The sequence below is a fragment of the Trematomus bernacchii genome, unplaced genomic scaffold (genome assembly GCF_902827165.1).
Source record: "Trematomus bernacchii unplaced genomic scaffold, fTreBer1.1, whole genome shotgun sequence".
In the NCBI taxonomy this organism is placed as follows: domain Eukaryota; kingdom Metazoa; phylum Chordata; class Actinopteri; order Perciformes; family Nototheniidae; genus Trematomus; species Trematomus bernacchii.
The window spans coordinates 14992597-15017845 of NW_022987973.1; the positions used below are offsets into that span (position 1 = coordinate 14992597).

At 43.2% G+C, this 25249-nt stretch overlaps 1 protein-coding gene across 9 annotated transcripts in view; it reads right to left on the minus strand.

The window, feature by feature from the left end:
- dmxl2 (Dmx-like 2) overlaps window positions 1-25249 on the minus strand; it is a 36783-nt gene that overhangs the window by 6024 nt on the left and 5510 nt on the right. For 2 of the 9 annotated variants that reach the window (XM_034116448.1, XM_034116446.1), the window contains exons 2-42: window positions 24699-24824; window positions 24361-24432; window positions 24155-24233; window positions 23823-23967; window positions 22958-23024; window positions 22673-22845; window positions 22021-22201; window positions 21732-21912; window positions 21163-21381; window positions 20803-21074; window positions 19642-19905; window positions 19207-19436; window positions 18837-19039; window positions 18221-18342; window positions 17633-17722; window positions 17392-17500; window positions 17191-17310; window positions 16856-17083; window positions 15260-15546; window positions 14542-14714; window positions 13786-14446; window positions 13279-13599; window positions 13074-13193; window positions 12184-12319; window positions 10928-11038; window positions 10577-10746; window positions 9752-9849; window positions 9477-9642; window positions 8733-8997; window positions 8398-8600; window positions 7841-8233; window positions 6205-6387; window positions 5814-6110; window positions 5519-5710; window positions 5316-5392; window positions 4915-5045; window positions 3998-4243; window positions 1173-1360; window positions 901-1037; window positions 720-805; window positions 389-590 (exon numbers count right to left, since the gene is read on the minus strand). In XM_034116448.1, the coding sequence (XP_033972339.1) occupies window positions 389-590; window positions 720-805; window positions 901-1037; window positions 1173-1360; window positions 3998-4243; window positions 4915-5045; window positions 5316-5392; window positions 5519-5710; window positions 5814-6110; window positions 6205-6387; window positions 7841-8233; window positions 8398-8600; window positions 8733-8997; window positions 9477-9642; window positions 9752-9849; window positions 10577-10746; window positions 10928-11038; window positions 12184-12319; window positions 13074-13193; window positions 13279-13599; window positions 13786-14446; window positions 14542-14714; window positions 15260-15546; window positions 16856-17083; window positions 17191-17310; window positions 17392-17500; window positions 17633-17722; window positions 18221-18342; window positions 18837-19039; window positions 19207-19436; window positions 19642-19905; window positions 20803-21074; window positions 21163-21381; window positions 21732-21912; window positions 22021-22201; window positions 22673-22845; window positions 22958-23024; window positions 23823-23967; window positions 24155-24233; window positions 24361-24432; window positions 24699-24824 (7724 nt within the window). Of the gene's footprint in view, window positions 1-388; window positions 591-719; window positions 806-900; window positions 1038-1172; window positions 1364-3098; window positions 3686-3997; window positions 4244-4914; window positions 5046-5315; window positions 5393-5518; window positions 5711-5813; window positions 6111-6204; window positions 6388-7840; window positions 8234-8397; window positions 8601-8732; window positions 8998-9476; window positions 9643-9751; window positions 9850-10576; window positions 10747-10927; window positions 11039-12183; window positions 12320-13073; window positions 13194-13278; window positions 13600-13785; window positions 14447-14541; window positions 14715-15259; window positions 15547-16855; window positions 17084-17190; window positions 17311-17391; window positions 17501-17632; window positions 17723-18220; window positions 18343-18836; window positions 19043-19206; window positions 19437-19641; window positions 19906-20802; window positions 21075-21162; window positions 21382-21731; window positions 21913-22020; window positions 22202-22672; window positions 22846-22957; window positions 23025-23822; window positions 23968-24154; window positions 24234-24360; window positions 24433-24698; window positions 24825-25249 lie in introns of those variants that run through there. The other 7 variants (XM_034116443.1, XM_034116441.1, XM_034116442.1 and 4 more) reach the window with 5 other exon arrangements.

Here is a 25249-nt window from a genome sequence, read left to right on the forward strand (position 1 = left end):
AGTATACACAACATGCAATGTGTCACTGAGTATTATTGATATGAAAAGGTGAAATGAAGTAAAACATTTTTAATATTGTTTTGTATCGCTTTTTCTTTATAATTTGATAAGAACCACGTGTGCTGTTGTCACGAAAATTACTTGTGAGATGTCAGTAAATCTTCATCTTGGGTACATCATCTAGGCTCCTGAGCGGCACTAAAGTCGTTATCAAACATGACTTAGTTTGTGTTAGTATTGCAGTAGATTCATTCTTGCTAAAGTAAAGGACGTGAAGTGTTAATGTAAAATAAAATGTATGTGTTGCTGTTAAAACGTTAGCGTACGCAGTCCTAGTGTGTGTACTCATGATTATATATTTGTATAATGCATATGATTTAATGCTCACTTGAAGGGTGTGTTGTCTGGTTCCAGCATGGCCTTGTGTCGGAGTATGGCGGGGCCCCCTCCTGCACTGAGGTCAGTAGGGAAAGTGTTGATGTAGTTGGGAGGCGGGGCGTCAAACTTGTTCATTCGCTCCAGCAGTAGCTGCTCCCAATTCTCCAAAGTCTTCAACACAGCGTTGCTGAGAGGGGAGGTGACCGGCAGGTCTGTGACACAAACACAATCATTGGCTTATCGATGTTTCTATTTATACATAACATAGTAACATATTCAAAGTCTCATTTTTCTGTATTTCATATTTAAGTATTTGTTTAGGAGCAAAGCTGAGTGTGTACCTGTGAAGTCGAGGCCTGTGAGTGGGAGGAAGTTCTTGACGTTATGATGAGCCAGCTTCACCATCACCAGGCGGATCAGAGCCCAGCTACATATCACACAGACAGACAAACAGAACGTTTACATTTAAAAAGCAAAGGATACAAATTAGGCCTCAGAGAAACAACAGAGGATGAGCCCTACCTGTAGGAGTTAGGGTCAGAGTGCTCTGTCATCTGAGTGTCAGAAAGAAATGCGTCGTCATCATCTTCATCGTCGTCTTCTGCGCCGCTTTCGTCTGAGTCACAAAGAGCGTTGCTGTCTGACAGCGGCAGGAAGGGCTGATAATGAGAAAAGAGAAAAAGCAAATGAATAGGGCAGATAGCCAAGAGAGTGAATGTGGAATAACTTTTAAATAACCTGTAGAGTGTGAGTCACAGGTCTCATGAGTCAATATGTAGAATTATATGCATTACCTTGGCCACAAAGTAGTCCCACATGCTCAGCTCGGGCGGAATGAACTTCTCCCTGTAGGCGGGTCTCTCTGTGGGCACAGGAGGGGGGGTCGCTGGCGTCTCCTTCACAGGGCGCCCAGGAACGAGCATCCTCATGTTGAACCTACGTCTGTATCGGTCCCCATCCTCCGCTGCGGGCTGAGGGGGAGCTACTGGGGGAGGAGGACAACGAAGAGATGGTATCTTTCAAACACAATAAACTCTGAAAAGGTCAATTTGCAGCAGATCGCAGTATGCTGCAGTTTCGTACGAATGATGAAGATAAGCTGAGACTCAGCATCATTTTAAAGCCAAAAGAAGGTCAAGAAATTGATCTGGAGAAGGAGAATTACACCCTTTTTGGAGCGCAGTACACACTTTAAATCACGACAGAGCTGGAATATGAAAAATTAAAGTCACAATGAGTAGGATTCATTTAAAAACAATGTGTATTTAAACATCCATCCATCCATCCATGGACATAATACGTCTAAATGATCCTTTATGACCCACTGTGACGGTTTCTGTAAAAGAAGAAAATATGCCCTCTGTCTGTGTTTCCTTTTTTGTTTTTGTTCGGTACATTTCTAGAGAAACGTTTAAAAGATGGGATCATGTTCCAGATCGTTAGCATGCATCTAAGAGAAAGCTTCGATAAAGACAGACACAACTCGCTTAAAAACAAGAATTAAATCTGGTGTTTTCCATCATCCCTTGGTGAACACCTTAAGACTTTTTGAGTTGAGGAGTAGAGGGCAACTTTGAATGTTGTGTTAACAAACACTAACCGAAAAATCCTACTCAGAAAGATAGTTGATATCTAACAATCCAAACCGTTGGCTTTCACTTTAAAAGTCCATGGCCTTTCATTTGTCCTGTGTGGGATTTGTTTGTACCACATACACAAAACGGACAGTTAGCATCCTGTGAGGAGGTGGTCTCTCTATTTTTTGTATTGGATCAGAAACGTTTAACATCAAGCCTGTCTGAAAACGAAACTGTCTCCAATTGATCTTGACATAGCACACAAAAGAAAATAGATACAGTAGGAAAAGAGATTCAAATGCAGAAGTACAAACGTTTAGGATCGAAGCACAGGTCAAGACACACTAGATTGAGCACAAACCTGCCCCATTATCCAGGGTGACTATCTCACCAGACAAGACAAGACACAAACCAGAAGAGACAGTGCAGTTAGACATACGGATACTACACAGACCATTACATAATCCAATCAGTGAATATTTGATTAAGTGCCTTGCACAGAAAACACAAAAACATATCAAACAACGATAGCAAATTTGTTGCGCAGTCATGTGCTAAGCTTTTTTTTGTTGTACCCACAGCACTCGAGAGGCAAACACAATGAAATTGGTGATTGTTTTGTCTTTCTAATGATGTTAATTGGAACATGATAGGGACATCTGTTTATGGGTGTTTGAGACATGCATGTCATTTTACAGGGGCACTCAAAATGGAGTTTTAGCACTTGGAAAGAGATTTTTATCAACAGGCTGACATTTAAGATCCCCCTAAGCAACTCTTCAAAAGGCTCTTGGCTTTGAGAGTGAGAGCTATCCCAGTCTCTACAGTGATATTGAGTGTAAATGCCAGCCCTTGTCTTCCTCCCCCACAAATACAATGTGAGCACAAACTACTTTAGCCTAATGAATATGAATGAACAGTGTCAAGTTCAGTCCACAGACTCTACTCAGAATGGCTCAATTTCTACATATCTAGAAATTGGATGCAGACAAAAGCTACTATTAGTCTATCATTTACTGAATACCTCTACTACATACAGTAACGCTAGTCAAATCACATTATTGTTAAACATCTAATGCTAGAAATGGGACAAAACAGTGAGGCAGCTCCAGCCCTACAGTCTAATAACCTCTCAAGGTGTACCTGGTTTAATCTCAGATTCAGATTTAGTCTGAGACGGCTGCTCAGCCTTGGCCTCTGAACACTCCTTGCTAGGCCCAGCTGTTGCTTTGATGGAACAATAGGGAATGACACAATGAGATGTGCATAGAGGACGTTACAACATGTACATGCAATGCAGGACACACACAAACACACACGCACACTCTCACACAGACACACAGCAGTTGGCTTATCATAACACTGAACACAGATGACAATGTGTTTGTAGCACTAGTGAGCTGTGTTTTTTTATTATGGGCATTCAGTAGTAGCTGCACGAGAGAGAGTGGGGTAAGTCAAGCATCTGCAACAATGCAAACCTTTACAATAACCATGCACTGCAATCCTGCAAACCAGCACTGCAATCCACCAGCCCAGTTACTCACAGCTGGCCTTAGTTGCTGGTGCCACAGTGCCCCACCCCTCTCCCCTTGAAACGGGAGGAAGGGGTCGTTTGGGGCACTGGGTGTCAGTAGGGATGGGGGTGGGGTTAGGGGTGAGGCTGCTCTGCTCAGGTCTTCCTGCCTCTTGAGAGTCCTCTGGCCTGGCTGCCTGAAAATCAGCTGGCACTGGGACACAGGGCAGAGGACACACTAGCACAAGACACTACACAGCAGCAGCAGCATCTTAGGAGCATCAACAGGAGAGGACTGGGTGTATTTATGGGACTGTGCAGACAGGTCTGAGGAATGGAAGCATTGCCTCAGGTCAGAGATAAGTCAGGATGTAGAAAGTCAACACATGGATTAGAGGAGGACAAGAAAAGAGTATAAGGACAGGGACAGAATATGAAGACTAGGGAAGAAGACAAATGGCGGTGATAATGGAGACAAAAGGTATTATTAGTAGTAATCACAATCTGAATAAAATCATATCTCTACCTGGTGGGGCCTCGGGCCTCTTTGGCTTAATAACGAGTTTGGCCCCTCCCCCAAACACAGCAGCCCACATGCGGTTGTTGAGCGGGTGTGCTGCCAGGCGGAACAGTTCATTGCTGCTGTGAGTGCCCAGGCCGTGGATGAGCAGTGCCAGATAGACAGCCATGACCCCTTCACACAGCAGCACGTTGAGCCGCGGCTGGCCCTCCTCTCTGGCAGACGTCAACAGAGAAATCAGGGACGACACACCTGCAGAGAGAGGACACACATGCACACAACGTGGCATTTTCAGAATATCAACATGTACAAAAAAAAAACACATTTATGAAACATTTGCATGATGGCGTGATCAGTCTGTCTTTTCGTTTCCTTCCCAGAGGCCATGAAGCTCCGATTATAGAACACCATCTGCCTCTCTGCATAAACACAGACTGCCTGCTTTGCTCTGCCCTTCCTCTCCCTCTGCTTTTCATATTCTCTCATGTCTTTGATGCTCACACATATCCTTTCTATGTATTTTGAGAAGATTCTGGCACTTATTTAACTTGCCTTCAATCTCATTAAAACAGTTCTTGAGAGTATTAGGACCAACATGCAAAGGAAAAACCAACCCCTGATTGCAGAATTTGTGTTGTTTATTTTAAATATGCCTGTTGTACAGAGTGTTACTCAATATAACTCAATAATGGAAGGTGTGTGGTGCAGTGGACTAGTGCGTTGGTGTTTGGATCAGGGGCGCACCGGTTCAAACCCCACTGCAGTCAGCATGTCGTTGTGTCCCTGGGCAAGACACTTCACCCCAAATTGCTCCTTCGGGGATTGCCCACAGTATTGAGTATGTAAGTCGCTTTGGATAAAAGCCTCTAGCAAGTAACATGTAATGTAATAACCCCAAAAAGGTAAAGCAAGGACTTTGTTACCTGGCCACTGTGCAGGAGCAGAGTTGGGAGTCACATGTTCTTCAATGCTTTCTGTGCGGAGTCGCTTCCTCTCACTGAGCAACAGGCCCTGGTACACCATCCCTGTAAACTGGTTGGCCTCCGACTGGCTGCTGCAAAGCCAAAAACAGCAAGGTTAACCGTAAGTCACATATATACAAGGCATATACAGTATGTTCAACATTTTTAACACAACATAGAAATGTGCTTTCTTTCCTAAAATAAGATTATCTCTTGGTTGTGTCTCCTGTCACAACCAGACAGGGTGTTGTCAAGAGCAAATAACCCAACATGTTTAACAACTATTTTAATTTTGAAATGACAGGGTCTTTGAGTAAGGAAAAGGAGCAGTGAGAAGGAACCTTCAGTAATTCATCTTTTACCTGTAGCTGTGGCTGTCACACAGTGCTTGATAGATGCAGGCAGACAGAGAAGCTGCTAACGTGTGCAAAGTATTCACCTGAAGAGGAAAGACAGACACATTTAACTTATTAAACAGCAAAACAAACATCAGATAACTGTGAAAAAGACTGCATGATCAAAATGTAGTCTACAAAAAAAGACAGATTCTTATTTGAACCCTGACCCGATCATCTATGATGTCAGGATGCGGCGGGGTCTCCAAGAGGTTGACGGTGTGGAGGATGTCGTGAATGTGGTTGCTGAGGTGGAGAACTGGATTGGCTATGACCGTCTTGGTGGTAGCAATGCAGGCTGAGAGCAGAGGCAGTGTAGTGGGCAGAGGCAGAGGAGACTGCAGCTGCTTCACTGTGGTCTCCTACAGAGGGAAGCAGGATTACATTTGTTTCTGTTAAAGAGAGATCACTTTACATCAATCTAGGTGAAGGAAATAACATGTGTTGGTGTGTGTGTTTGTGTACCTGCTGGCTCTCCTGCAGAAGGAAGAGAAGCTCCATGCGAACAGAGGTGACTCCTCCTCCCTTGGCTCCATGAAGGCTACAGTAGGAGAGAAACACCCTCAGCAGGGCCTGGTTCTTCCTCAGCCACGCTTTACGCCTCTCAGAGTGCTGCTGCTTGGCCTGAAGGCGGTGGCGCTCCACCTGGTGACGCTCGTAGGCCCCGGCCTCTGTACGATCTATGGTGTCGTCTGGTATGTCCACTGATGCTGTTCGCTCTCTCCAGCGCTCCACATCTAACTCTTCCTCCTTGCCCTCCACCTATGTGTTCACAGAATGTTGATAGATAAAGTTTTCTTATATCTATGTTCAAGCCAATATCAAGTTACCTATATGTAATTCTTTCAATTTGTACCTTATAGTTGCAGATCGTATGCATGGCTGCTATCTCCTTCTCCAGCCAACTGTAGAGCTGAAAGCGGAGCTTCCCTCCATCCACCTCGAAGCCTGTGGCCAGCGTACGCAGCTCTGTCATCAGGATCTTCAGACAGGCCCGGAACTTCAGCTGCTCCGCTATCACGTCCACCTCCGACTCCCCCTGAGATACATGACAGAGTTATAGACAGGGGTGCACATAACTGGTACGCAGGTAGGCATGCCTACAAATCTGAATTGCGTAATGTCACTTGTGTCACTACGTGCCTTTGCGTACCTCAAACCATCAAAACAAAACACATATTTCGTCTACACGTGTTTCTTGTCAACACTCAATGGAGTAAACTACTAGACATGTGAAAAAAAACAAAGACATTAAGCAGCTACGTTGCCGTTTCGCTCCCTGCTAAAAATCTTCGGACTTTCTATGACTGACTGAACTGGGTGCTGGCCGAGCCGCGCAGGACATAACCGACGGACCTGTGAAGCTTTACAGGAGGCAGAGGCTTAGATCACTGGACGACAGAGTTGTTCACCGTGTGCACAGACAGATTTAAGACTTGATTATATTTCACATCATTAATCCACATCTGTAAAGCAACTAAAGGTATAAATACATGTAATGGAGTAAAAGTACACCATTTACCTCTGAACTGTAGTGGAGTAGAAGTACAAAGTAGCATCAAAATTGTACTTAAGTACAGTAATTGAATAAGTGTACTTAGTAACTTCCCACATCTGAAATCAGATATGACTTCAAGTCATGTGATCATTTCTTAGTATTTGATCCTTCAACTTGGCCTCAGGAAATGCAAGGACTTCACAGTTTTGGCAACAAGTTTTGGAGAAAGCAAATCGGAGGCTTAAAAAGAGACAGGGAGGTGAATCTTCATCATCTTCATCATCTAGCATGCAAGAAGTGTAAATAGAGGACAGTGAAGGAGACACTGAGGAGGACCACGCTTCGTGTGGGGTGAGTACCAAACGCTGTCTCCTGGTACTCATCTGAGTAACTCACTCAAAAAGTTATGTGCACCCCTGGTTATAGAAAAGGGGGCCACACTCTGCAGAATGGCTGACCAAAAGAAGATATATATTTTCTTATGAACCAAGTTTTAGAATGAATTCCATTAAGGAGCTTTCAGGAAAATACTTTAAGATGGATTACAGGGTTATACAGTAACTAGGGCAAAGATTGAGGTCTTAATGCAAGTATGGTCTTTTAACACACTTTAACAGCTCCTGGCCCAGCATTATGCCGGTTCAGCTACCTATGTCTGAGATGTAAAATCCAATATAGTTTCATTTAAATGCACAGATTCTGGTTGTGAAAAAGACGATGTCCCTGAATCCCAGTCAGCAAAGACACTGTCCAAGGCCAGCACATGTCCTCACATGACACAATCAAACAGTCTTTGTGTTTGTTATTGTAGGAGGGACAAGTTTGAGTTCATAAAATAAAGACAAATTATGAAAAACAAAATGTATTTCTTTGTCATTTTCTTTTAGAGTATTCTTAAAGTAGAGAATATTAAATGTTTTGGGTAAGTATAATCATGATATCCTTTAACCATTCAAGTATGGCTTATAATGAATTCCATATATATTATTGTTACCTGTGAGTCCGCTCTCTGCAGTTTGGGGTCCCCACTCTCTGAGCCTTCGACCGCTTTAGTCTCAGCCTCAGGCTTCTTCATGGTCAAACCGTCATCATCCTCATCTTCATCATCTTCCTTGTCCGCCCCCCAGTCCAGCTTCAGGTCATCTTCATCCATCTTGACCAAAGGCTGGTTCCAGTCTAACCCACCTGCACTCTCATTTCCCCCCCAGGCATCGGCCGGGGGCGCAGGGGAGCCCCAGTCCACGCCTCCCTGGGTCCCATTCTCCAGAGGTTGGGTGGAGTTTACGTTGGCTTTGGATGAAGCTTTGCTTTGAGGCGAAGAGCCAGATTTCTTAGTAACTTTGGGAATCTTGGAAAGCACTTCCAGAGCCAGAACTGGACAGCCCACCTACAGAAGATTTAAATATGGTTAAATCAATGTCTGATTGCTTTTTACTAAAACATCTATTTGTAATAAACATGTATCCGTCTTGAAAACAACCATAATAGCAGAGAAAGATTAAAGGAAAAAAAATGCATTAGATTGAGTGACCCAATCATTGATGAACCCACCTTGAAGTGTGCGTTGGCAGTAGTGAAGAACAGTTTGCGCTCTATAAGGTTGATCTCAATTGCGCTGCTCTTCTCAGCACTGAGGCCCACAGTCACTGCGGTGCCATCTGGAATTGCTAAGTGTCGACGGATGATCAAAGGGTGTGTCCTCAGGTAGTTATAGAAACTAAACACCACCGGGTTGCAAGCTTTCACCATCACATCTAACACAGAGGGATGACAGAAAGGAAGAGGAAGAAGAAAAATCTCTTTAGCATAGCTTACAAGCAGAAAAGTATCAGAATAAAAGGTTTGAGTGGATCTGTTTAATACTGTAATGTCAGCAGCCAACTGACCAGGGTTCTCATCATCCTCTTTGGGGGTTCGTTCCAACAGTGTGTCCAGCGCTCGCGTGTAATCTTTCATGATCCAGTAGGCTATGCTGCGGAGGAATGGGTCGGGGTGCAGCCTGGAACAGTGGTACCCACTACCGTCCCTGTTACAGCCCAGGACCTTCTCATGCAGGAGGCCTTGGCAGGTGGAGGAATTCTCAAAGTCAGCCTCATACAGCCTTGCTACGATCATGGCTAACTGGATATCCTCCATCTTCTCCATCAACACCTACAAAACATGGAAGAGCAAAGGAGAGTTAAGACTTGGTTAAAACTGCTGTTGTAAGAAAATCGAAATAGGTACAGTAGGCTTAAAAGCAAAGGGATTTTGGGAACGTTATATCCACTGCAACAAATAAATGGAGCCGAAGAAGAGCTGATGCTTCTATTTCCTTTTTTGGCTGTCTGATTATCTGTTTATTATGACTGTGTGATATGAATATCCAGACCAAGGAAAACTATGAGGGCCTTTTATGCGTCTTATCAGTATAATTTAGACTTCTCTCTTGTGATTTAAAGGTTGCAAAATAAACAACTCTCTATTAACAGATATCCACACTCTTAGGGATGTACTGGCTCAGCTCACACAGACACACTTTCTGTTGTATTTCCATAAAACAAGGCTATGCAAAGTTTGGAGCAGACTCAACAGTGAAAAGCTGTCTGTGTATTGTGTGTGCTTTTGAGTTTGCACATGTGTGTTCACACCTCTATAGCGTCTTTCAGTGATCCAGCCAGTAGGAAAAAGGCAGCGGACTGTTCAAAGCGCTGCTTTCCCAACAGGGAGAAAGCATTTTTCAGTGCTGCCTTTCGCCAGCGGTCTTCACTGAAGTTGTTCTTGAAGAACTGAGTCATCTTGTCATCATGCTGAGACCTGAAAGAATAAAACCATCCAGCTCATAAAAGTTTTGTGTGAAACATTATTGAAATGAAACAATAACTCAATTTAAGATGTAATAATGTGCGCAGAAACAATGCATTACCTGAAGAGCCCCCAGAGGACAGCTTTTTTCTTCATGGCCAAGAAGAACAGAGCAGCATCTAAAGGGTCGTTGTTTCTCTGGAATGCAGCTTTACCTATCTGAAAACACACAAACGACACCGTAAATCAATAATCCCACTGTCCCTTATTTGCTGTAAGGATGTTAAATGTACTTCAAAGACATCAAAACACTCCTGTTAGCTACTCCTATTTAACTACTGTTATAGACCTATGTACAATTACTGTAGGCTTTGATATGCATTGCTCTTTACAATATTCTAAGGTGGATTTACAACTATGTACTTTACACTGGTTAGTAGAGAATGCTTCTTTCCGGATACAATACCTGTTACTGCTTTTACATTTTGCAGTCAGTAGTACAGGGGGCCTACAGGGGGCCTACAGATGACAGGAACACTTCATCTGAATGCTTTATTTTACATCTAAAACTTTTATTGATTGGTCTTTATTTTGTTGAGACATGCTGGTGAATGGCCAATGGCAATGTTCTGACTGACTGCATTATACTGTTAGGTTTCATGTTTCTGGAATCCAGTAGAACAACTCCGCGAAGTACAAAGAAAGACTTGAACAAACCAACCCCTCTCAGACGCAGTATCAGTTATCATTTTAAAGGATGTATTATATTCTCATGTGTACATGTTTTTGTAGACAATCCATCCCAACCTGCAGAACGTTCTGTAAGTGGTCTCAAATGTCACAGTTAGCTATCTTGTCCTGTGCAGTCTATATTTTATTTATCTGTTGTATCACTTTCATCGTTTTAGAAGCTGTCAATGTTGTGTGAATCTATCTGTCAAGGTACCTTTTCCACCATTTTCCGAAGGGTGTTAATGTTGCGTATCCACCACCCCGCTCCAACAGCTCTGAGCTCAGACCACTGAGGGTCTCCTCTCTGCATGGCTGGGATCATGTTCAGCTGCTCTTCTTCCGCCTCTGAGTGGAAGGCCCATGCAAAGTGGCATGTTGACAGGCCTGCCAGAGGTAGATAGGGAGGGAAAGAGCATGATGTCTGAAGTGTATTCCCAAAATGAAATGTACCAGAGATATATATTCTATTAACACCAACTTTGACATACTAGTGGTATATTGTATCATACAGAACAACATTTAATATGTGTGTGACAGCAGCAGTGTAATGAGCAGTGTGGTTTACCCTGGTGGAGCAGCTGCATGCGGTAGAGCGGGGGCAGGGAGGTGAGCAGGCAGGTGTGAAGACGCATGGCCAGCAGGTACCGCAGTCCACACTCATCGAGAGCCTCGCCACCTACACAAACACCACACCAGGGAGCTGTCAGCTTTTGTCATTGTTATTCCACAGACTCTATTCAAATTGGCAGTCTCAAAGCAAAGCCCTTTGAAACTCCAGTATCACTTCAGTTCATGCATCCTGTGAGAGTCTATTGTCCCTGAACCATCTTACCCTCTTTGTGCTTACTTAGCCCTGGAACAACTTAGGCCTGGAACAACCTGCTAATGTCTTCCTCTGAAAAGACTAAATAAAAAAGGACTGAAAATTGGATAAAACAGACAGGAAAAGGAGGAACAGTATAGGCATTGTTGTTTATGTGATTAAAACATTGATGGCTGGAGATTAATTTGATCTATAAACAGAGGAGAAATACAAATGTTACTTTGCTTTTATGTCTCTAACTCTTAGACAACTTTCATACAATCTCTTAGCAAGGGTAACAATTAATGGACTGCTAGACATTAAGGCGTCCAAACTGCAAAATGACATAACAAAGCTTATCTGCAAGTATAAGTGCATAGTGGATCTAAAGAATTGAACACAAAATACAGACCACTTGCTTTGTCTCCTTTGTGGTGCAGGGAATGAACCCCCTAATAATCTCATTTCAGAGAAAAAAGATTATTCCTGCACATACTTTGCTCGAGACATATCAACAATCAAAAATGTATTGTTTACATGTCTTGAGAAAGGTCCTTGTAACAGGATTATACTCTTTCTTTTACTAAATCAATGTAATTAAATAAAAGTGTGCGTGGGAATTACCCTTTTTCTCTGACATTGCATCTCGTATTTTACATATTTAGTATAATAGTTGTCTTGTAAGTTGTCCTCCTCCCTGTCAGGTGAGAGCGTAAGGACTGCTACAGAATACATTCTTGCACATGAGAAAACTCCTAAAGGTTAAAGCGTGGATCTCTATTGTTGAATGTCACATGAATGTAAAACTGGATAGTAACAGATGAAAATGGCATACATATAATAACTCAAAAACTAAAATGATTTAAAAAGAAAACAGTTGTGTGGACAATAAAGAAAAGACAAGAGGTCAGCAGTCCCCAACCCCAGTAAACCTTGGTGTAGTGGGATATATTTACTTTGTGTTATTAAATGGACTGTACATATCACAGATATATGTGGTAACCAACATATATGCTGACCTGTGTACTTCTGATCGGTGGAGCTGGTGACCTCAGCACTGGTGGTTGCAACAGTATCAGCCAAGGCCACCAGGAACATCTGCTCCAGTCTGGTGAGTCCCGGGAGGCTGGAGTGCATGAGGTGACTGGACAATACCTGGAAACACAAAGGAAAAGAAAAGAGAAACTTGATGATGATATCGTACTGATGACATTTTGTAATGCGAGCCATTATTCTACATTTCGTTAAATATATCACAGCGTTAATATTGCCCTATTATACCTTTAAATGTTCAAAACAATACTCTCACATCCACGTTGAGAGAATATTAGTTTGAAATAACCAGATTATGTGCAGATACCATGTTTTAGTTGTCATGTTTTCTCTTCTTTATTACACTCTCCCTTAACAACCCAGTTGCAATACAAAAAAAGATTACAAATGTTTGTTGAAATATGTTATATTAAAGGTAGGGTAGGTAAGTTTGAGAAACCGGCTCGAGATCGCTAGAATTTGAAAATACACAACCGGAGAAAATCTGCCACTTCCTTATAGAGCCCCTCCTCCAACACACACGAACGCGCACATGACCAATGAGGGCACGAGATAAGTTTGTGCACAGATGGAAGGCTGACAGGCAGGTAGGCCATCCAGTCATTTTAGCCGGGCCGGGTAAAATGATTGGTCGTGCTTTTTACAGTACTACTGCTTCCACAGATGACATTTTTTTATGGATTTTTTGTCAAAGCACTTAAGATATTCATTGCTATCGGGATGTTAAGAGCATTCCATGGAATATAACAAAAAGTGTATCTCGAGCCGGTTTCTCAAACTTACCTACCCCACCTTTAACAGTGGTTTTTCTTTTGTTTTTTTTAGACATATCTCCCTAAATTCAATAAAGCAATACCTGAGCATGCTCCGGTCCAAAGTAGGTAGGTCCATATTGAGAGAGGTTGATAACTCGAGACTTTTTCTCTGGTTTGTCGGTGGCAAAGTTCACGAAATCATCTGTGGTGACCGCTTGCATCTGTTTACACAGGAGAAAAGGAGTCAAATCAATCAGTGGACTAAATCTTTAATAACTAAATAAGAGCTCTCCTCACTATACCAACCTGAAAGAGGTCTGAATATTGGTCTCCTGCGGACTTCTGGGACCCCTCACCGTCGCCCCCCTTAGCAGCTTCTTCCGCTCCCTTGTACGAGGTGTCCAGGTCAGCCAACATGAGGGAGTAGAGGGGCAAGGGGGGGATGGAGTTGATCTCTGTGTAGTCCCTCCCCCCATCACGGCCAGCCACTATGGTGTCTTTGGCTGTGCTGCCGGTCACACTGATGGTCCGGGACAGATGTCTCCTGGATCCGCCCTCACCTGCCTCCACATCCCTCACCACTGCCACTTCCCCAGCAATGCACTTCACCAGGTGAGCGAGGATGGCCTAAGATACAGAGGATTAACGGGTTATACAGCGTACACAACACAGTGGATCTGCTAGATCCCCACAAACCAGATTCCTGTTTGTGAGTGTCTGTCATCATTATTATATGTTAATCTAAGCCAGTTGAACTTGAAATAAAAATGTTGCATATTTTGGGGTCACTAAATGAGGCCTGAACAGACTCACCTTGGCACGGCGAACCTTGCCCAGGTCCATGAGCTCCAGCAGCTGGGTGGGATGGTACTGGGGTAGAGTGGGAGAAAGGGAGTGAGCTGCTTCAAACAGTCCCCCCTCCTGAAGTCCTGCTGGGGCACGAAGGGCCTCATCCACTGCAGCAGCTCCTGCGGCACTCCCTTCAAACACACTCTTAGATCTGGCTCTCCCTTCAAAGACCGAGGAGGTTGTGTTTTGACCACCGGCAATGTCTGCAGATGATAGGTTGCCCTCCTCTCCATCCCCAGCCTTCTTGTCCTGGTGCCACTGGGCGTACACGTGCATCTCACAGTCCATGCCCACCACCAGGATGCCGTCCCTCACCCAGGACAGGGAGACTGGCAGAGACGGTGTGCCGTCCACGGAGGACAAGAGGTCCACAGACCGAAGCAGGATCCAGCGTGAGCGGATGCCCTGCTTGATACTGCCCCCTAGAGGAAGGGTGATGACAGCTACTCCTTCCTTGCTGCTAGGCGGCTCATTGACGACGCCAGAGATACGGCCGTACATGAGAATGTTGGATCCAACGCCCACAGTAAGGATGTGAGATCCGTCCTCCTTTGAGAGCCAGTCCAAGTGTACGTAATGCTTAATGTTGGGGGAGCTGTGGTCTCTGGTCATGTACAGGTCAGACCTGGCGCAGAGATAGACGCATTATTACCTTTTAATATAATGGTACACATACAAAGGCTGACAGAATATTAAACAAACAAGCAGTGCCTTGCTTACCTGCTGTAGACAAAGAGGTTGGAGTCCACACTGACTCTTGGATCCAGGGTTGAACAGGGTCTGGTAAAGTCATCCAGGTGGAGAGTTTGCTCTAAAACCCACTCTGAGCCTCCAGTAGATTCACACTCATAGATGGACACGTGCATGGAGAAGTCCTGCCCAGAACCCTGCAGCTGAGGACAAGAGGAAAGATTTTTTAAATGTCTGATTTCTGAGAACATTTCAAATCTGAAGACACTGGACATCTGGATAACCAGGCCTGCTGTAATTGTAATAAGTCAACTGAAAACCAGATTCTAAGCCTGTTCATAGACTTCAAATCAGTGTTCAATAACATCCAGCTCAACACACCTCAGACACAGAGTAGCAACAGGATATGCAATTAGATCCTCAGATAGTAATGGCTAACTACAACTGGCACATATTCAAATGCACTGTGGTGTATAGTGTGGATAATGTATTTTCGTCTTATCGACTTCCTACCCCACCATCCTTTGCTCCACATTAACACCTATTCATATGCTAATATATGGAATTGTTATCTATTTTTAGATGATTCAGGCTATAACGTCAATTTGTGTTTATTCACTGCATTACCATTTTGAATGCAATTTTGTTATCCTCAAGTTGATTGCCATTAAATGAATTCCCAGCTCTCTATAGGTTTGTGGTACTTCACACCTTAAACCAATTGTAAAGCCAAATGCAAGTTTCCTACCTGTCCTGGTCGTGGCTTTTTAAAGGCCATGGCCAGCCTGCCGATGTAGGAGCAGGACACAGCAACAGGACGCCCAGGAACGCACACAGCACTGTTGTTGTCTTCCTCCTCGTTCATCAGAGCCCAGGGCTCCCAGCGGTACGTACGGGTGTCCTGGTCATCCTCGCTGTACCCCTCATCCCCCTCCACAGCACAGCGCCAGAATCGCACCCGAGAGTCAGAGCAGGTGGTGACAATCAGGTACGGAGCCAGGCATACAGGGTAGATAGAAGAGGAACTCAGATGACCTAACAGAGGAAGGGGAGGCAGAGACATTTTAAAACATGTTCTACGTTTATTGCACAAATCTGATTTATCGAATTTTACACAATGTATGAAAAATAGATGTTCAGGTACTTCTTTTAATCGGCCTGACCTAACTTAAAGGGGACCTATCATGCAAAATGCACTTTTGTACGTCTTTTATACATGAATATGTGTCCCCGATGTTCCAGGGAACTCACCAAGTGTCAGAAAACACAACCCTCTCTCTTTCCCTCCATACCCAAATCTCTAAAAACGGGGCTGCAACGGATTTGATACAGACTGATCCAGATTTGAATTATTTTCTACGTCACAAAAGTGGTGCTCCGCTTAGTGGTCAATTCTCCACCTATCAGGGGAATGTGGGGTTGGGCCACGGCCGGCCATTGCCGCTCGAAAGCGCTGGAGACGCTGTAGTACATATGCCAGGCCTGTAAGTGGCGCTGTAGTCTGCCACAAAAGCAGCGAAGAAGACTTCCCTTGCATGGTTGCCATGGTTGCCCTTCCGTTTATTCTCCGCTGTGGCTCTTTTTCTCCCTCCCCGAGGCAAGCGTTTGCTCCTGCTGCTGTAATTCAATGCAATCCCTCCCTCGCTGTAATTCTCTCCGATTAGTCCACCAGCAGATGACAAACACCCAGCTCTCCGCCTCTTCCAAGGAACGAGGGGACCGCGCGGCAGAGTTTCAGTTAGATTTTTTTTCGCCGGTCAAGATGTCCGTTAAAGTTTACATCTTCCGGACAAAATTAGAAAAGTGCCGGTCAAAGGTCTTTGTTATTTATTGAGCTTTAAAACAAATGAATAACGACTCTATATAATCATATATAAGAATAAAACACGGAGGACGGAGATCTCTTTTTCTCCCCCTCTTCTGACAGCCCAGCAGCTGATCTCAAAGCATGCCCCCCAGGGGGGGGAATCAGCCCCCTGCAAAAACAGGGCTGGAAAGAGCAAATAGAGCGAAATGAGGCATGGCTAAAATGCAGGATCTGTTTGGTATTTTGAAAAAAATACTATATTTATACACTTTATATAGGTATGGCCCTACAATATATTGTTCAAATATAGCATGATATGTCCCCTTTAAATATGGATACTAAGGAAATAAAGCACCTTTGAAATTGAATAATCTTTTTCTAATCTAATTGTCAACATAAGTCAAAATAAATACACAATTTTGGCCCCATGTAGCCAAGTCAACATTGGAACCGAAAGAGGGTTTTACACGTTGCTGTTTATTTGGCAACAATAACATGGTGAGAGAGTTATTTGTGTAACTGTGTGCCCATCCTAACCTGCAGAGGGGGTCGCCCTGGTAACCTCCACCCCGTGGGGAAGGTCGAGCCGCTTGCTGTACACCAGCTTGGAGCTCAGGATGAGTTTGCTGGCTGATTGCAAGTTGGCTGTAGAGGATGAGCGAGGCAGGGGTCTGATAGGTGAGGTCTCCGGAGACGAGTCAGGATTCAAACTTTGATTGGGAACCATCAGCTGGCTCTGGAAGCTGAAATCTGGGCTTGCCTCATCTGCAGACAGAGACGTAGGAATATTAAAGCTGGTCTTCATATCAGTTAAGACGTTTGATGTAGATCCACATTTAAAATCCTTGTGTTTATGCTAGTAAATATCCTACCAACACAGGCCTGCACAGACTTGAGGTGCAGGTGCCACATCTGCAGGACTGAGTTCCTGTTGAGATCCTTTTCTATCACCACCAGGAAGAACTTCTCAGAGAATGGGGCAGGTTGGTAATCTGGACATAGTAAACATTGCATTAACTTTTTCTAATGACAATCAGCTTTGAAGACAATTGAAGTTTGACAGGGTGCTATACCTTCACCAGATGGAAAGGCCGGTGTGAAATCTTCTGTCTCTTTCTGAGGCTTGTAACCTAAAATGAAGTCCTCTTGAAAGACATGCAGCAGCTGAGTGTTGGAGCCACACTGGATGCACATGAGAAAAGTACAAAACATGTTAATACATCTATAAATCAGAAGGTTTCAGGATTTCAGGTCCTGAATTTCTATACATGACTGATCGAAGGCGGTTGTGAAAAACACAGATGAGCTGCTAACCTGGTTTGTGATGACGTCTAACTCGATGATACAGCCAGGCCTGGCAGTGGACTGCTGGCTGACAATGTTGAACACTTCGCCCACCAGTTTCTAAAGAGACACACGCATGGAGATCAAAAACTATCCATTTAGTGTACTGCATTTGAATCCACTAAAGTGGTGAACAATATTGCACATTAAATTCTGAAGTACAGGGTAATGTAGGCTGGAGGTTGTGATAAAACAAAGATACATTGTTTGATTAATAAATAAAGGCAGCATCAAAAGGAATGTAAAGCATGAGAAGAACTTAATATATATATATATAAATATATATATCTTAATATATTAATCTTAATATGGGAATGATGTATTTAAATCAGCTTTGTGATGTTTTCTGGTTAATATGCACCCAATAGAGGACAACAAGCTACTTTGTACATCCTTCTTGGCTTTTGATGAACGTTACGAGCTGCGGTGTAAGACACGAAGACTCAGATACATTAAATTCAATGAAGGGTTTAATCCTAATACAAATGACTACATCCAAAGGAGCAAAAACATTATTGTTTGTTTTCGGTGCAGTTATGAGTGTATGTGTCTACTCACAGACGTTTCAGGGTCTGACAGCTCATCCAGAAGTTTTCTGGCATCCACCACAGCTTGATAGAGACGCAGGTTTTTACCATCCGATGCCACGAAGCAGGCGCTGGCACTGTTGCAGTAAGATCCTGAGGGACACAGCACAAAGTTAGATTCAACGTGCTGTTCCACAAAATATTTAATATTCTGTAGTTGAAAGTTGGATGATTTTCAGAAATGTAGTCATGTGCCTACATCAATAAAGACATTTTCCAACTTAAACACAATTATTTCAAAGATGAAGGCAGCAGGGAGCCAGGATGAAGAGAAACTAGATCCATGTTGGATCTTAGAGAAAAAATGAGGCACAGTCATGATCGTTTTTATATACACTGTACATGATTTAAGGATAGCATTGAATGTATTCACTTAGTAGTCGTAATGCCGTTATATACTGTAGATGCATTTGACACAGTTTTGTCATGACAAACAGGGAACTAAATAACAAAAACAAAAGATCAGATGATTCAACATTGGGTAAACTTCCCCTTTTGAAGTGACGTTCTTGTTCATTATTACTCAATAAGAATCGCTTGGGGTAACATGTACATCCCTATTTACAGAGTATGCATTTTGTATTTACCAAGTACAGAGCTGGGCACAAGTGTCGGTAGCCAAGCAACATTGCTAAACGCAGAGGTGTGCAGAGAGTTGATACGGGCCAGTTCAGAGACCCCTCCAGTGCAGGACAGGGGTCCAATGTGGTCCACCCTCCACAGGATAAGCTCACTGTAGATGGCGTTGGGATCATGGAAGGTCCTTGTAGCTGCATTACGAAGCTGCTTCCTGCTAATGGAAAAGTAAAGCATAATTAGAACTCATTATTCCGAAAAAAGATTTGACAATATGTTGCATTAAGCAGCATTAATGGTATTCCAACCATGTGTATCATATTTCTTCTTCTTATCTCACATCCTCTTTCCTCTTTCAATGCCTTCCAAATTGTGCTATACCTGGAAAGTCCCTTTGGTGTTGGAAAGGTGGGAGGCTGCTCCTCCTCCAGGCTGCCAGGGGCTGAGGGGGGGGTGAGCAGGGCGTTGTGGTGAGAGGAGGTCAGCAGCAGGGGCAGCACTGTGTGGCAGGCTTGGTCGTTCAGATGGAAGCGGTGCCCGCAGTACCGGAACTTGTGTGATACGGTCAGTACGTTGGAGAAGGCAGAGCGCTCAGCAAATGTCACTGCCCACTGCGGATAAAGGGAACCACAAACATCAGAGAGGGCCCCAAAGAGAGAAAACACACAAACAAGTACAATACTTTGGTTTAGAGTTAAAGGAGTAAAGGAATACATAAGGTTTTAGGGAACACCTTCCATTTATGAAAACATGCATACATTGGCAGCAACAAAATAAGAGCTTGGGATGCACCATTTATTTCGAATAATCTTTTACCTGATTGAGAGATCCATCCACATGCTTGGAGACCATCATGACCGCAGGACTGATACCAGGGCAGGGGTTGGGATTGGAGGCCAGCGTGGATGATCCCAGGGCGCCCGATAAGGAAGCAGAGTGGGGGACACGTTGAACCATCCTCCCCGGCTCACTGGAACTCTCCCCCTCACTCATAGTGCAGGCGTACATCAGGATGTTTTTACTCAGTGAGTTGGCATCACCTGTAGGAAATGCCACTGGAATACGGGAGGAAAAGGATACCTGATAGGAGAGATGGAGGGACACTCCTTTAGCAACTAGCAATTCATACCAAATTAGAAAAAACATTTAAATGTTGTTGAATCTAACACACATACTCTACCACTTTCTACAGTATATATGGGCTTACTATGTGTACACAGCATTATAGAGCTCATAATATATGTTGCCAACTTATATGTTCTCTTATAATGAGCATGAAGACGGATAGTTATGTGCATGCATACAGTACTTTATCATTGCAGTAGTGGTCTCAAAATGTAAGTGTGAATGTATTCGTAGTAGCTATAATAAAGCGGATCAAATTCCAATCCTATCTTTACTGCTCTTTACTGTATTTGATCACCCTCAGCATGCTTATGTTGCAGTGCTGCTCTTATTAAGGACAGACAGGCTCTACAGTGCAAACATCCCACTGCATATCATAAGGAAAATTAGAATGTGAAAAAGCAACTCTGAATTGAAATATTTAGCTTGGCAAGTTCTGGCATCTCTATTGTCTCTCTTTAGCAGAAAGCACAACATATACACAGCATTCAGGAAGTAGCTTCTCATTTTTATTATTGTATATCATTAATAAAATATATATATTAATAAGGAAAGATTTGTTTTATGAATCATGCAAAAGCTTTAAAAGCCTCCATGCAGAGAGGCGGGCAGTGTCTCCTCCGTAAAAAAAAAAAGGAGTCTTACATAAGGCGGGGGAGTGCTGAGTCACCTAACATTTGAGACAATGTTAAACTACAGATCCTCGCTGCTACAGTGTGTGTATGAGTAAAAACTGATTCACTATTGAATTTTAAGAATAAGAGTATATTATTCTGGTTTCACACATTTCAAGCAGGTGTGAGTTTCACTAACACTGAGCTTGTGTTGCATCATGCCTGATTCTCTGCTCACCTGAACCTGTCTGAAGATGCCCTGGTTGAATTCATCCAAGTACTTCACATGCCAAACCAGGAAAGATCCATCAGTAGGGTGGATGGTGAACAACATGTCTGGGCTCTTGTTCCACTCTGTGATCAGAGTCTCCATCTTCCTCTCCAGCAGCATGGAGGGCAAAGGCATGCTGGAGCTGGATCCGGGGGAGGACGCCTTGGTGCTCCCCTGCTCCCCTGTCTCCCCCTCCTCCCCCTGCTCTGAGGACGCTTTGTCAGACATCTCGTCCAGGTCTATAAAGACAGAACACAATATGCTTTGACAACATGATGTTTCATATATTAATTATGTGTTAGGTACATATGTGTTTAAGGGTCTTACCAAAGTCAAACTTCATAGGGGATCCTTCGGGGTCCAGGGGGTCATCAGTAGTCTGGTCCAGCTGCTGTTCAGATAACTTACGGAGCTGCAGCATAAAGAGGTCCATGGAGGCGGTGAAGCTGAGGTCCTTATTGTTGAGCCAGTGAACGACAAAGCCTCCACCACCACTACCATCGTCTGGGTTAAACACTGCAGATTCAGCCAGCACTGCTGGGATATCTGACAGAGAAAGAGGTAGGAAGGAAAAGTGAGACATAAAGGGATGTAAGGAGTTAAAAGGAAGAATTCTGTTATGTTTTGGAACTGAAAAAACACACACTGAAATATAAGGTAACTGTAAGCTAGAGTCAAATTCATCTTAAAATGATCAACATGCAGGATCTCTGCAATTAACTAATGAAGTAATATTACGTTTTTTAGATGTTTTACTATGCCACTTTTACAGATGAAGTAATTAAATACCAGAACACTATAGAAGACCCTCGTGGGGTCAATGGTGCAAGTAAGTATAGATCTGTGGCAAATAAATATAAAAATGCTTCTGAGCCACTTCCAACAAAGACGCTCACCTGTGATTGGGTTAATACTGGCTGAGATATGGAAGTGACACAGGGCATTGGCGTGATGAGCGATGTGGCGGTGGCTGTGTGCGTCCTGCGTGCCGAGCTGAGAGGGCAGCACCTCACTGTGAGCCACCAGAGCAGAGGACCGTCGCCGGCCGCGCCGCAGGTGCTTCAGGTGGTGGATCGACTGATCAAGCAAAGAACAGGTATAAAACAAAGAGAACAAGTCAAGTCAAGAATCACAAATCTTATTTTTTATTTTATAAACTATTTCTGGACAGTTATGACTGTGTACCTCCAAAGCATGCTGGATTTTGTCCTTGTTGCCTGCCAGGCCTGGCAGGCTGGAGCTGAAGGAGTGTGTGTTCTCAGAGATCTGCCCGCCAAGCATGCTGTCTTCTGGTAGCAGCGTCTCAGACCACAGCCTACACACGCCATCCTCACAGGATGTCAGCAGCACATTGCACACTGAACCCCTAGGAAACAACAGAAGAATCCATCAGTAATGAGTATTTCGAATGACAGCTTAGTGAAATGTGAAATTATACTATATTATTTTGATTAAATCAATGATTCCCCCAGTGTAACAGCCAAACAAAGACTACGTCTCACTGCTTCCACAAATGATTCAACGACTTGACTTTCCATAAAACTTTTTAATTTAGAACATTCATTTAAATCAGCATACTAGGTATTTCAATACTGGGAGGAATGTCTTTTTTAATAAATACTCCATGTTGCAACTTTGAACCTTTCAAATGTACTAACAAAATACATGTATTAAAGACAATGTTGTCAATGTTAGCATTGTACAGAATTAAACCCCCAGAGAAGAAATAACTAAATAGAGGTGAAAACTCTCTGATTCAAAAAGGAATTGCAAATTGACTAAAACTAAACATGTCAGTGGCCACCCTGACCATGTGATTGTGTGTGTGCTTTCTTACTTGGGCATGTACTTGCTGGTCTTCCTCCAGGACATGCCGGTGACCATGCGGGGATGTGCCAGGTAAACAAAGGAGAAGTGAACAGGGGGAGGTTTTTTATCCGAGTGGTCTTGAGCCACCACTGCAGAACGCCAGCCCGTGGTGGGATACCACACTTTAAGTAAACAGTCATCCTGCGTATTGAAACACATAGATGAACATAAATTATCCAAAAACATTACCACACACTAACACAAACCTTTCAACAATGTGTTGTTTTGCAACATGTATACATCAATAATGTACCTTCCCAACTGTTGCAAAGTACTCCCCATCAGTAGACCACTTGGCAATGTGAACAGATGCAGCAGTCCTGATAGAAACACAGGAATAAACAATGGTACATCAGCTATATTCACTTCTCCAAGGAAAACTCTCCTGTCAGCTCTCAAAAAGCTTTGTGTGGTTTCATTTCAAAGCTTGCACTTCCCTTTTTATTGACTTACTGGGCATGCATATGTGTCATCAGATGACAATTACTAACATGGTATTATATGTTTATATCTATGTTTGCACAGCTTAAAGCACAGCCCACAGACTTAAACAGTTCATACAAAGCTTTTATGTGGGGCTGTGTGCAGATGGTGTTTGGATATATTCAGTGAAAGCCTATACGTTTTAATTAGTTAAAGTATATATAATTCCACAACCTTTAAGAACAATAAAACTTAATATTTTGTGTGCTGGACTTAATCAGCATGGCAGAAAAAAGACTAAAACATCTGAGATATAAAAACATATTTTTACTTTTAATTGACAAAAGGAACCGTGCAAATGTGTGATATTGCAATCTTCACAAAACTCACAGGTACTTGCATTTTTAGAGATGAGCAATGTGTTTTCAGTTAAAATTACCTGCAACAAACTGGGCTCAAGACTGTTTTTACTGACTTACTGACATAAACAAGACAACAGAACAACAGTGTACAGAGGAGAGAATGAAGAAAATTAAGACACACAGGTCTGCTCACTTATCAAAAAACTGTTTGCTAGCTATCAGGGTTTTTACATATTTCATTAATTAAGATTGTCTGAATATCAGTAATATGGCTCTATATTTTCGTGTATAACATCTATGCTTTGACAGTATAATAATAAGTAAAAAACGTACTTGCACTGCCAGACACAGTTCCAGTCATTGAGCACAGGGTGGGGCCTGTCATCATTTAACTGTCCATCCTCCTCCTCTATCAGGGCATCTTTCAGTGGAGGAGCCCACAGCTGGAGCCGCTCAGTTGCTGCTAGGATACGGTTCCCTGTGGACACAAAATGTTACACACCTCTCATCCCACGTTGGCTACTTCAGTGCACAAAACCACAAGCCCACTGTCATTCTTACATAATGCACATGTCAGTCCAGACTAACCACAGGGGGCTGTAATAGGAGCTGTGTGCATAGTGTGGACACATTGAGTCAGACAAACACAGAAAGCCTTGGCGTACCTTGGGGGTCCCAGGCCAGGTTGTAGGTGATGGCCTCGAGGAAGAACTGTCCTGTCTTTTGCCACTGATAGTTAAGCTGCTGTTAGTGATAGAAAGACCACACACACCATGCACGTTAATGGCACACAAGTGTCATTAGGTTAACTGGATATTGATTTATGGTAAACCATGTATTTTATGTCTAAAAGAAACACCACTATGCTCACCTTGTGTCGTTTGTTTGGGTTGGTAGAAAGAGGCTCAAAGATGCAGACTGTGTTTCCGTAGGATGCAGCAATCTAAAAATAAAGAGCTGTGTTCATCATCACAACATTACTCACTCCATCAGTGCTTCTGCACAGCCATTCCCACAGGAAGGGGGTAGGGGGGGGGGTGGGGGGGTGGGGGGAGTGGTACGGGAGGAGGAAAGGAGAGCATGGCCGGTACAAGATGCAGGGCTAAATGTACTTATTTTTGCTCAGCATAATTGATAATGGCTTCTGGCTACACGGGAAAAATGAAAACTGTATGTGGGAGTGTGTCTGAGTGTGCAGTCAACACTTACCCTGCCAAGCTGGAGGGAGCACTCCACACAGCCCACCTGTATGTTCCCATTCTGAGCTCCCGGGATGATCTGCACGCACTCAAAGTCACTGGCCAAGATCACTACATCACAACCTGAGCCATAGGCCTGAATAAGAAATGGGCACAGACAGAAGAACCAAATAAGACTGTGTCACATTAAATAAATATTGCAACTGTTACTGCAAAATGGATTAATGCCTTCACTAATATGTCTGGAAAAATTATATATATATATATTATATATTATATTATATACACATGTATTCATAAACATCATTTTTCATGTAATGTACAGCTTCATGCAGTATGTTTCTTACTGCTTTAAATTCACACACTAATACATTTGAATTGAATATACAATGTAATTTCATATAACTGACTAAAAGAAGTCCAGAATGGTACTCAATGGCACTAAAGTGAATATTGCGTTATAGCGTATTGCGCAGGGAAATATAACGTATCATAAAAGCAGTAGCGCAGCATGGCGTTAACACTAAAACACCATTAAGCACTGTTGTGGTGGTAAAACTA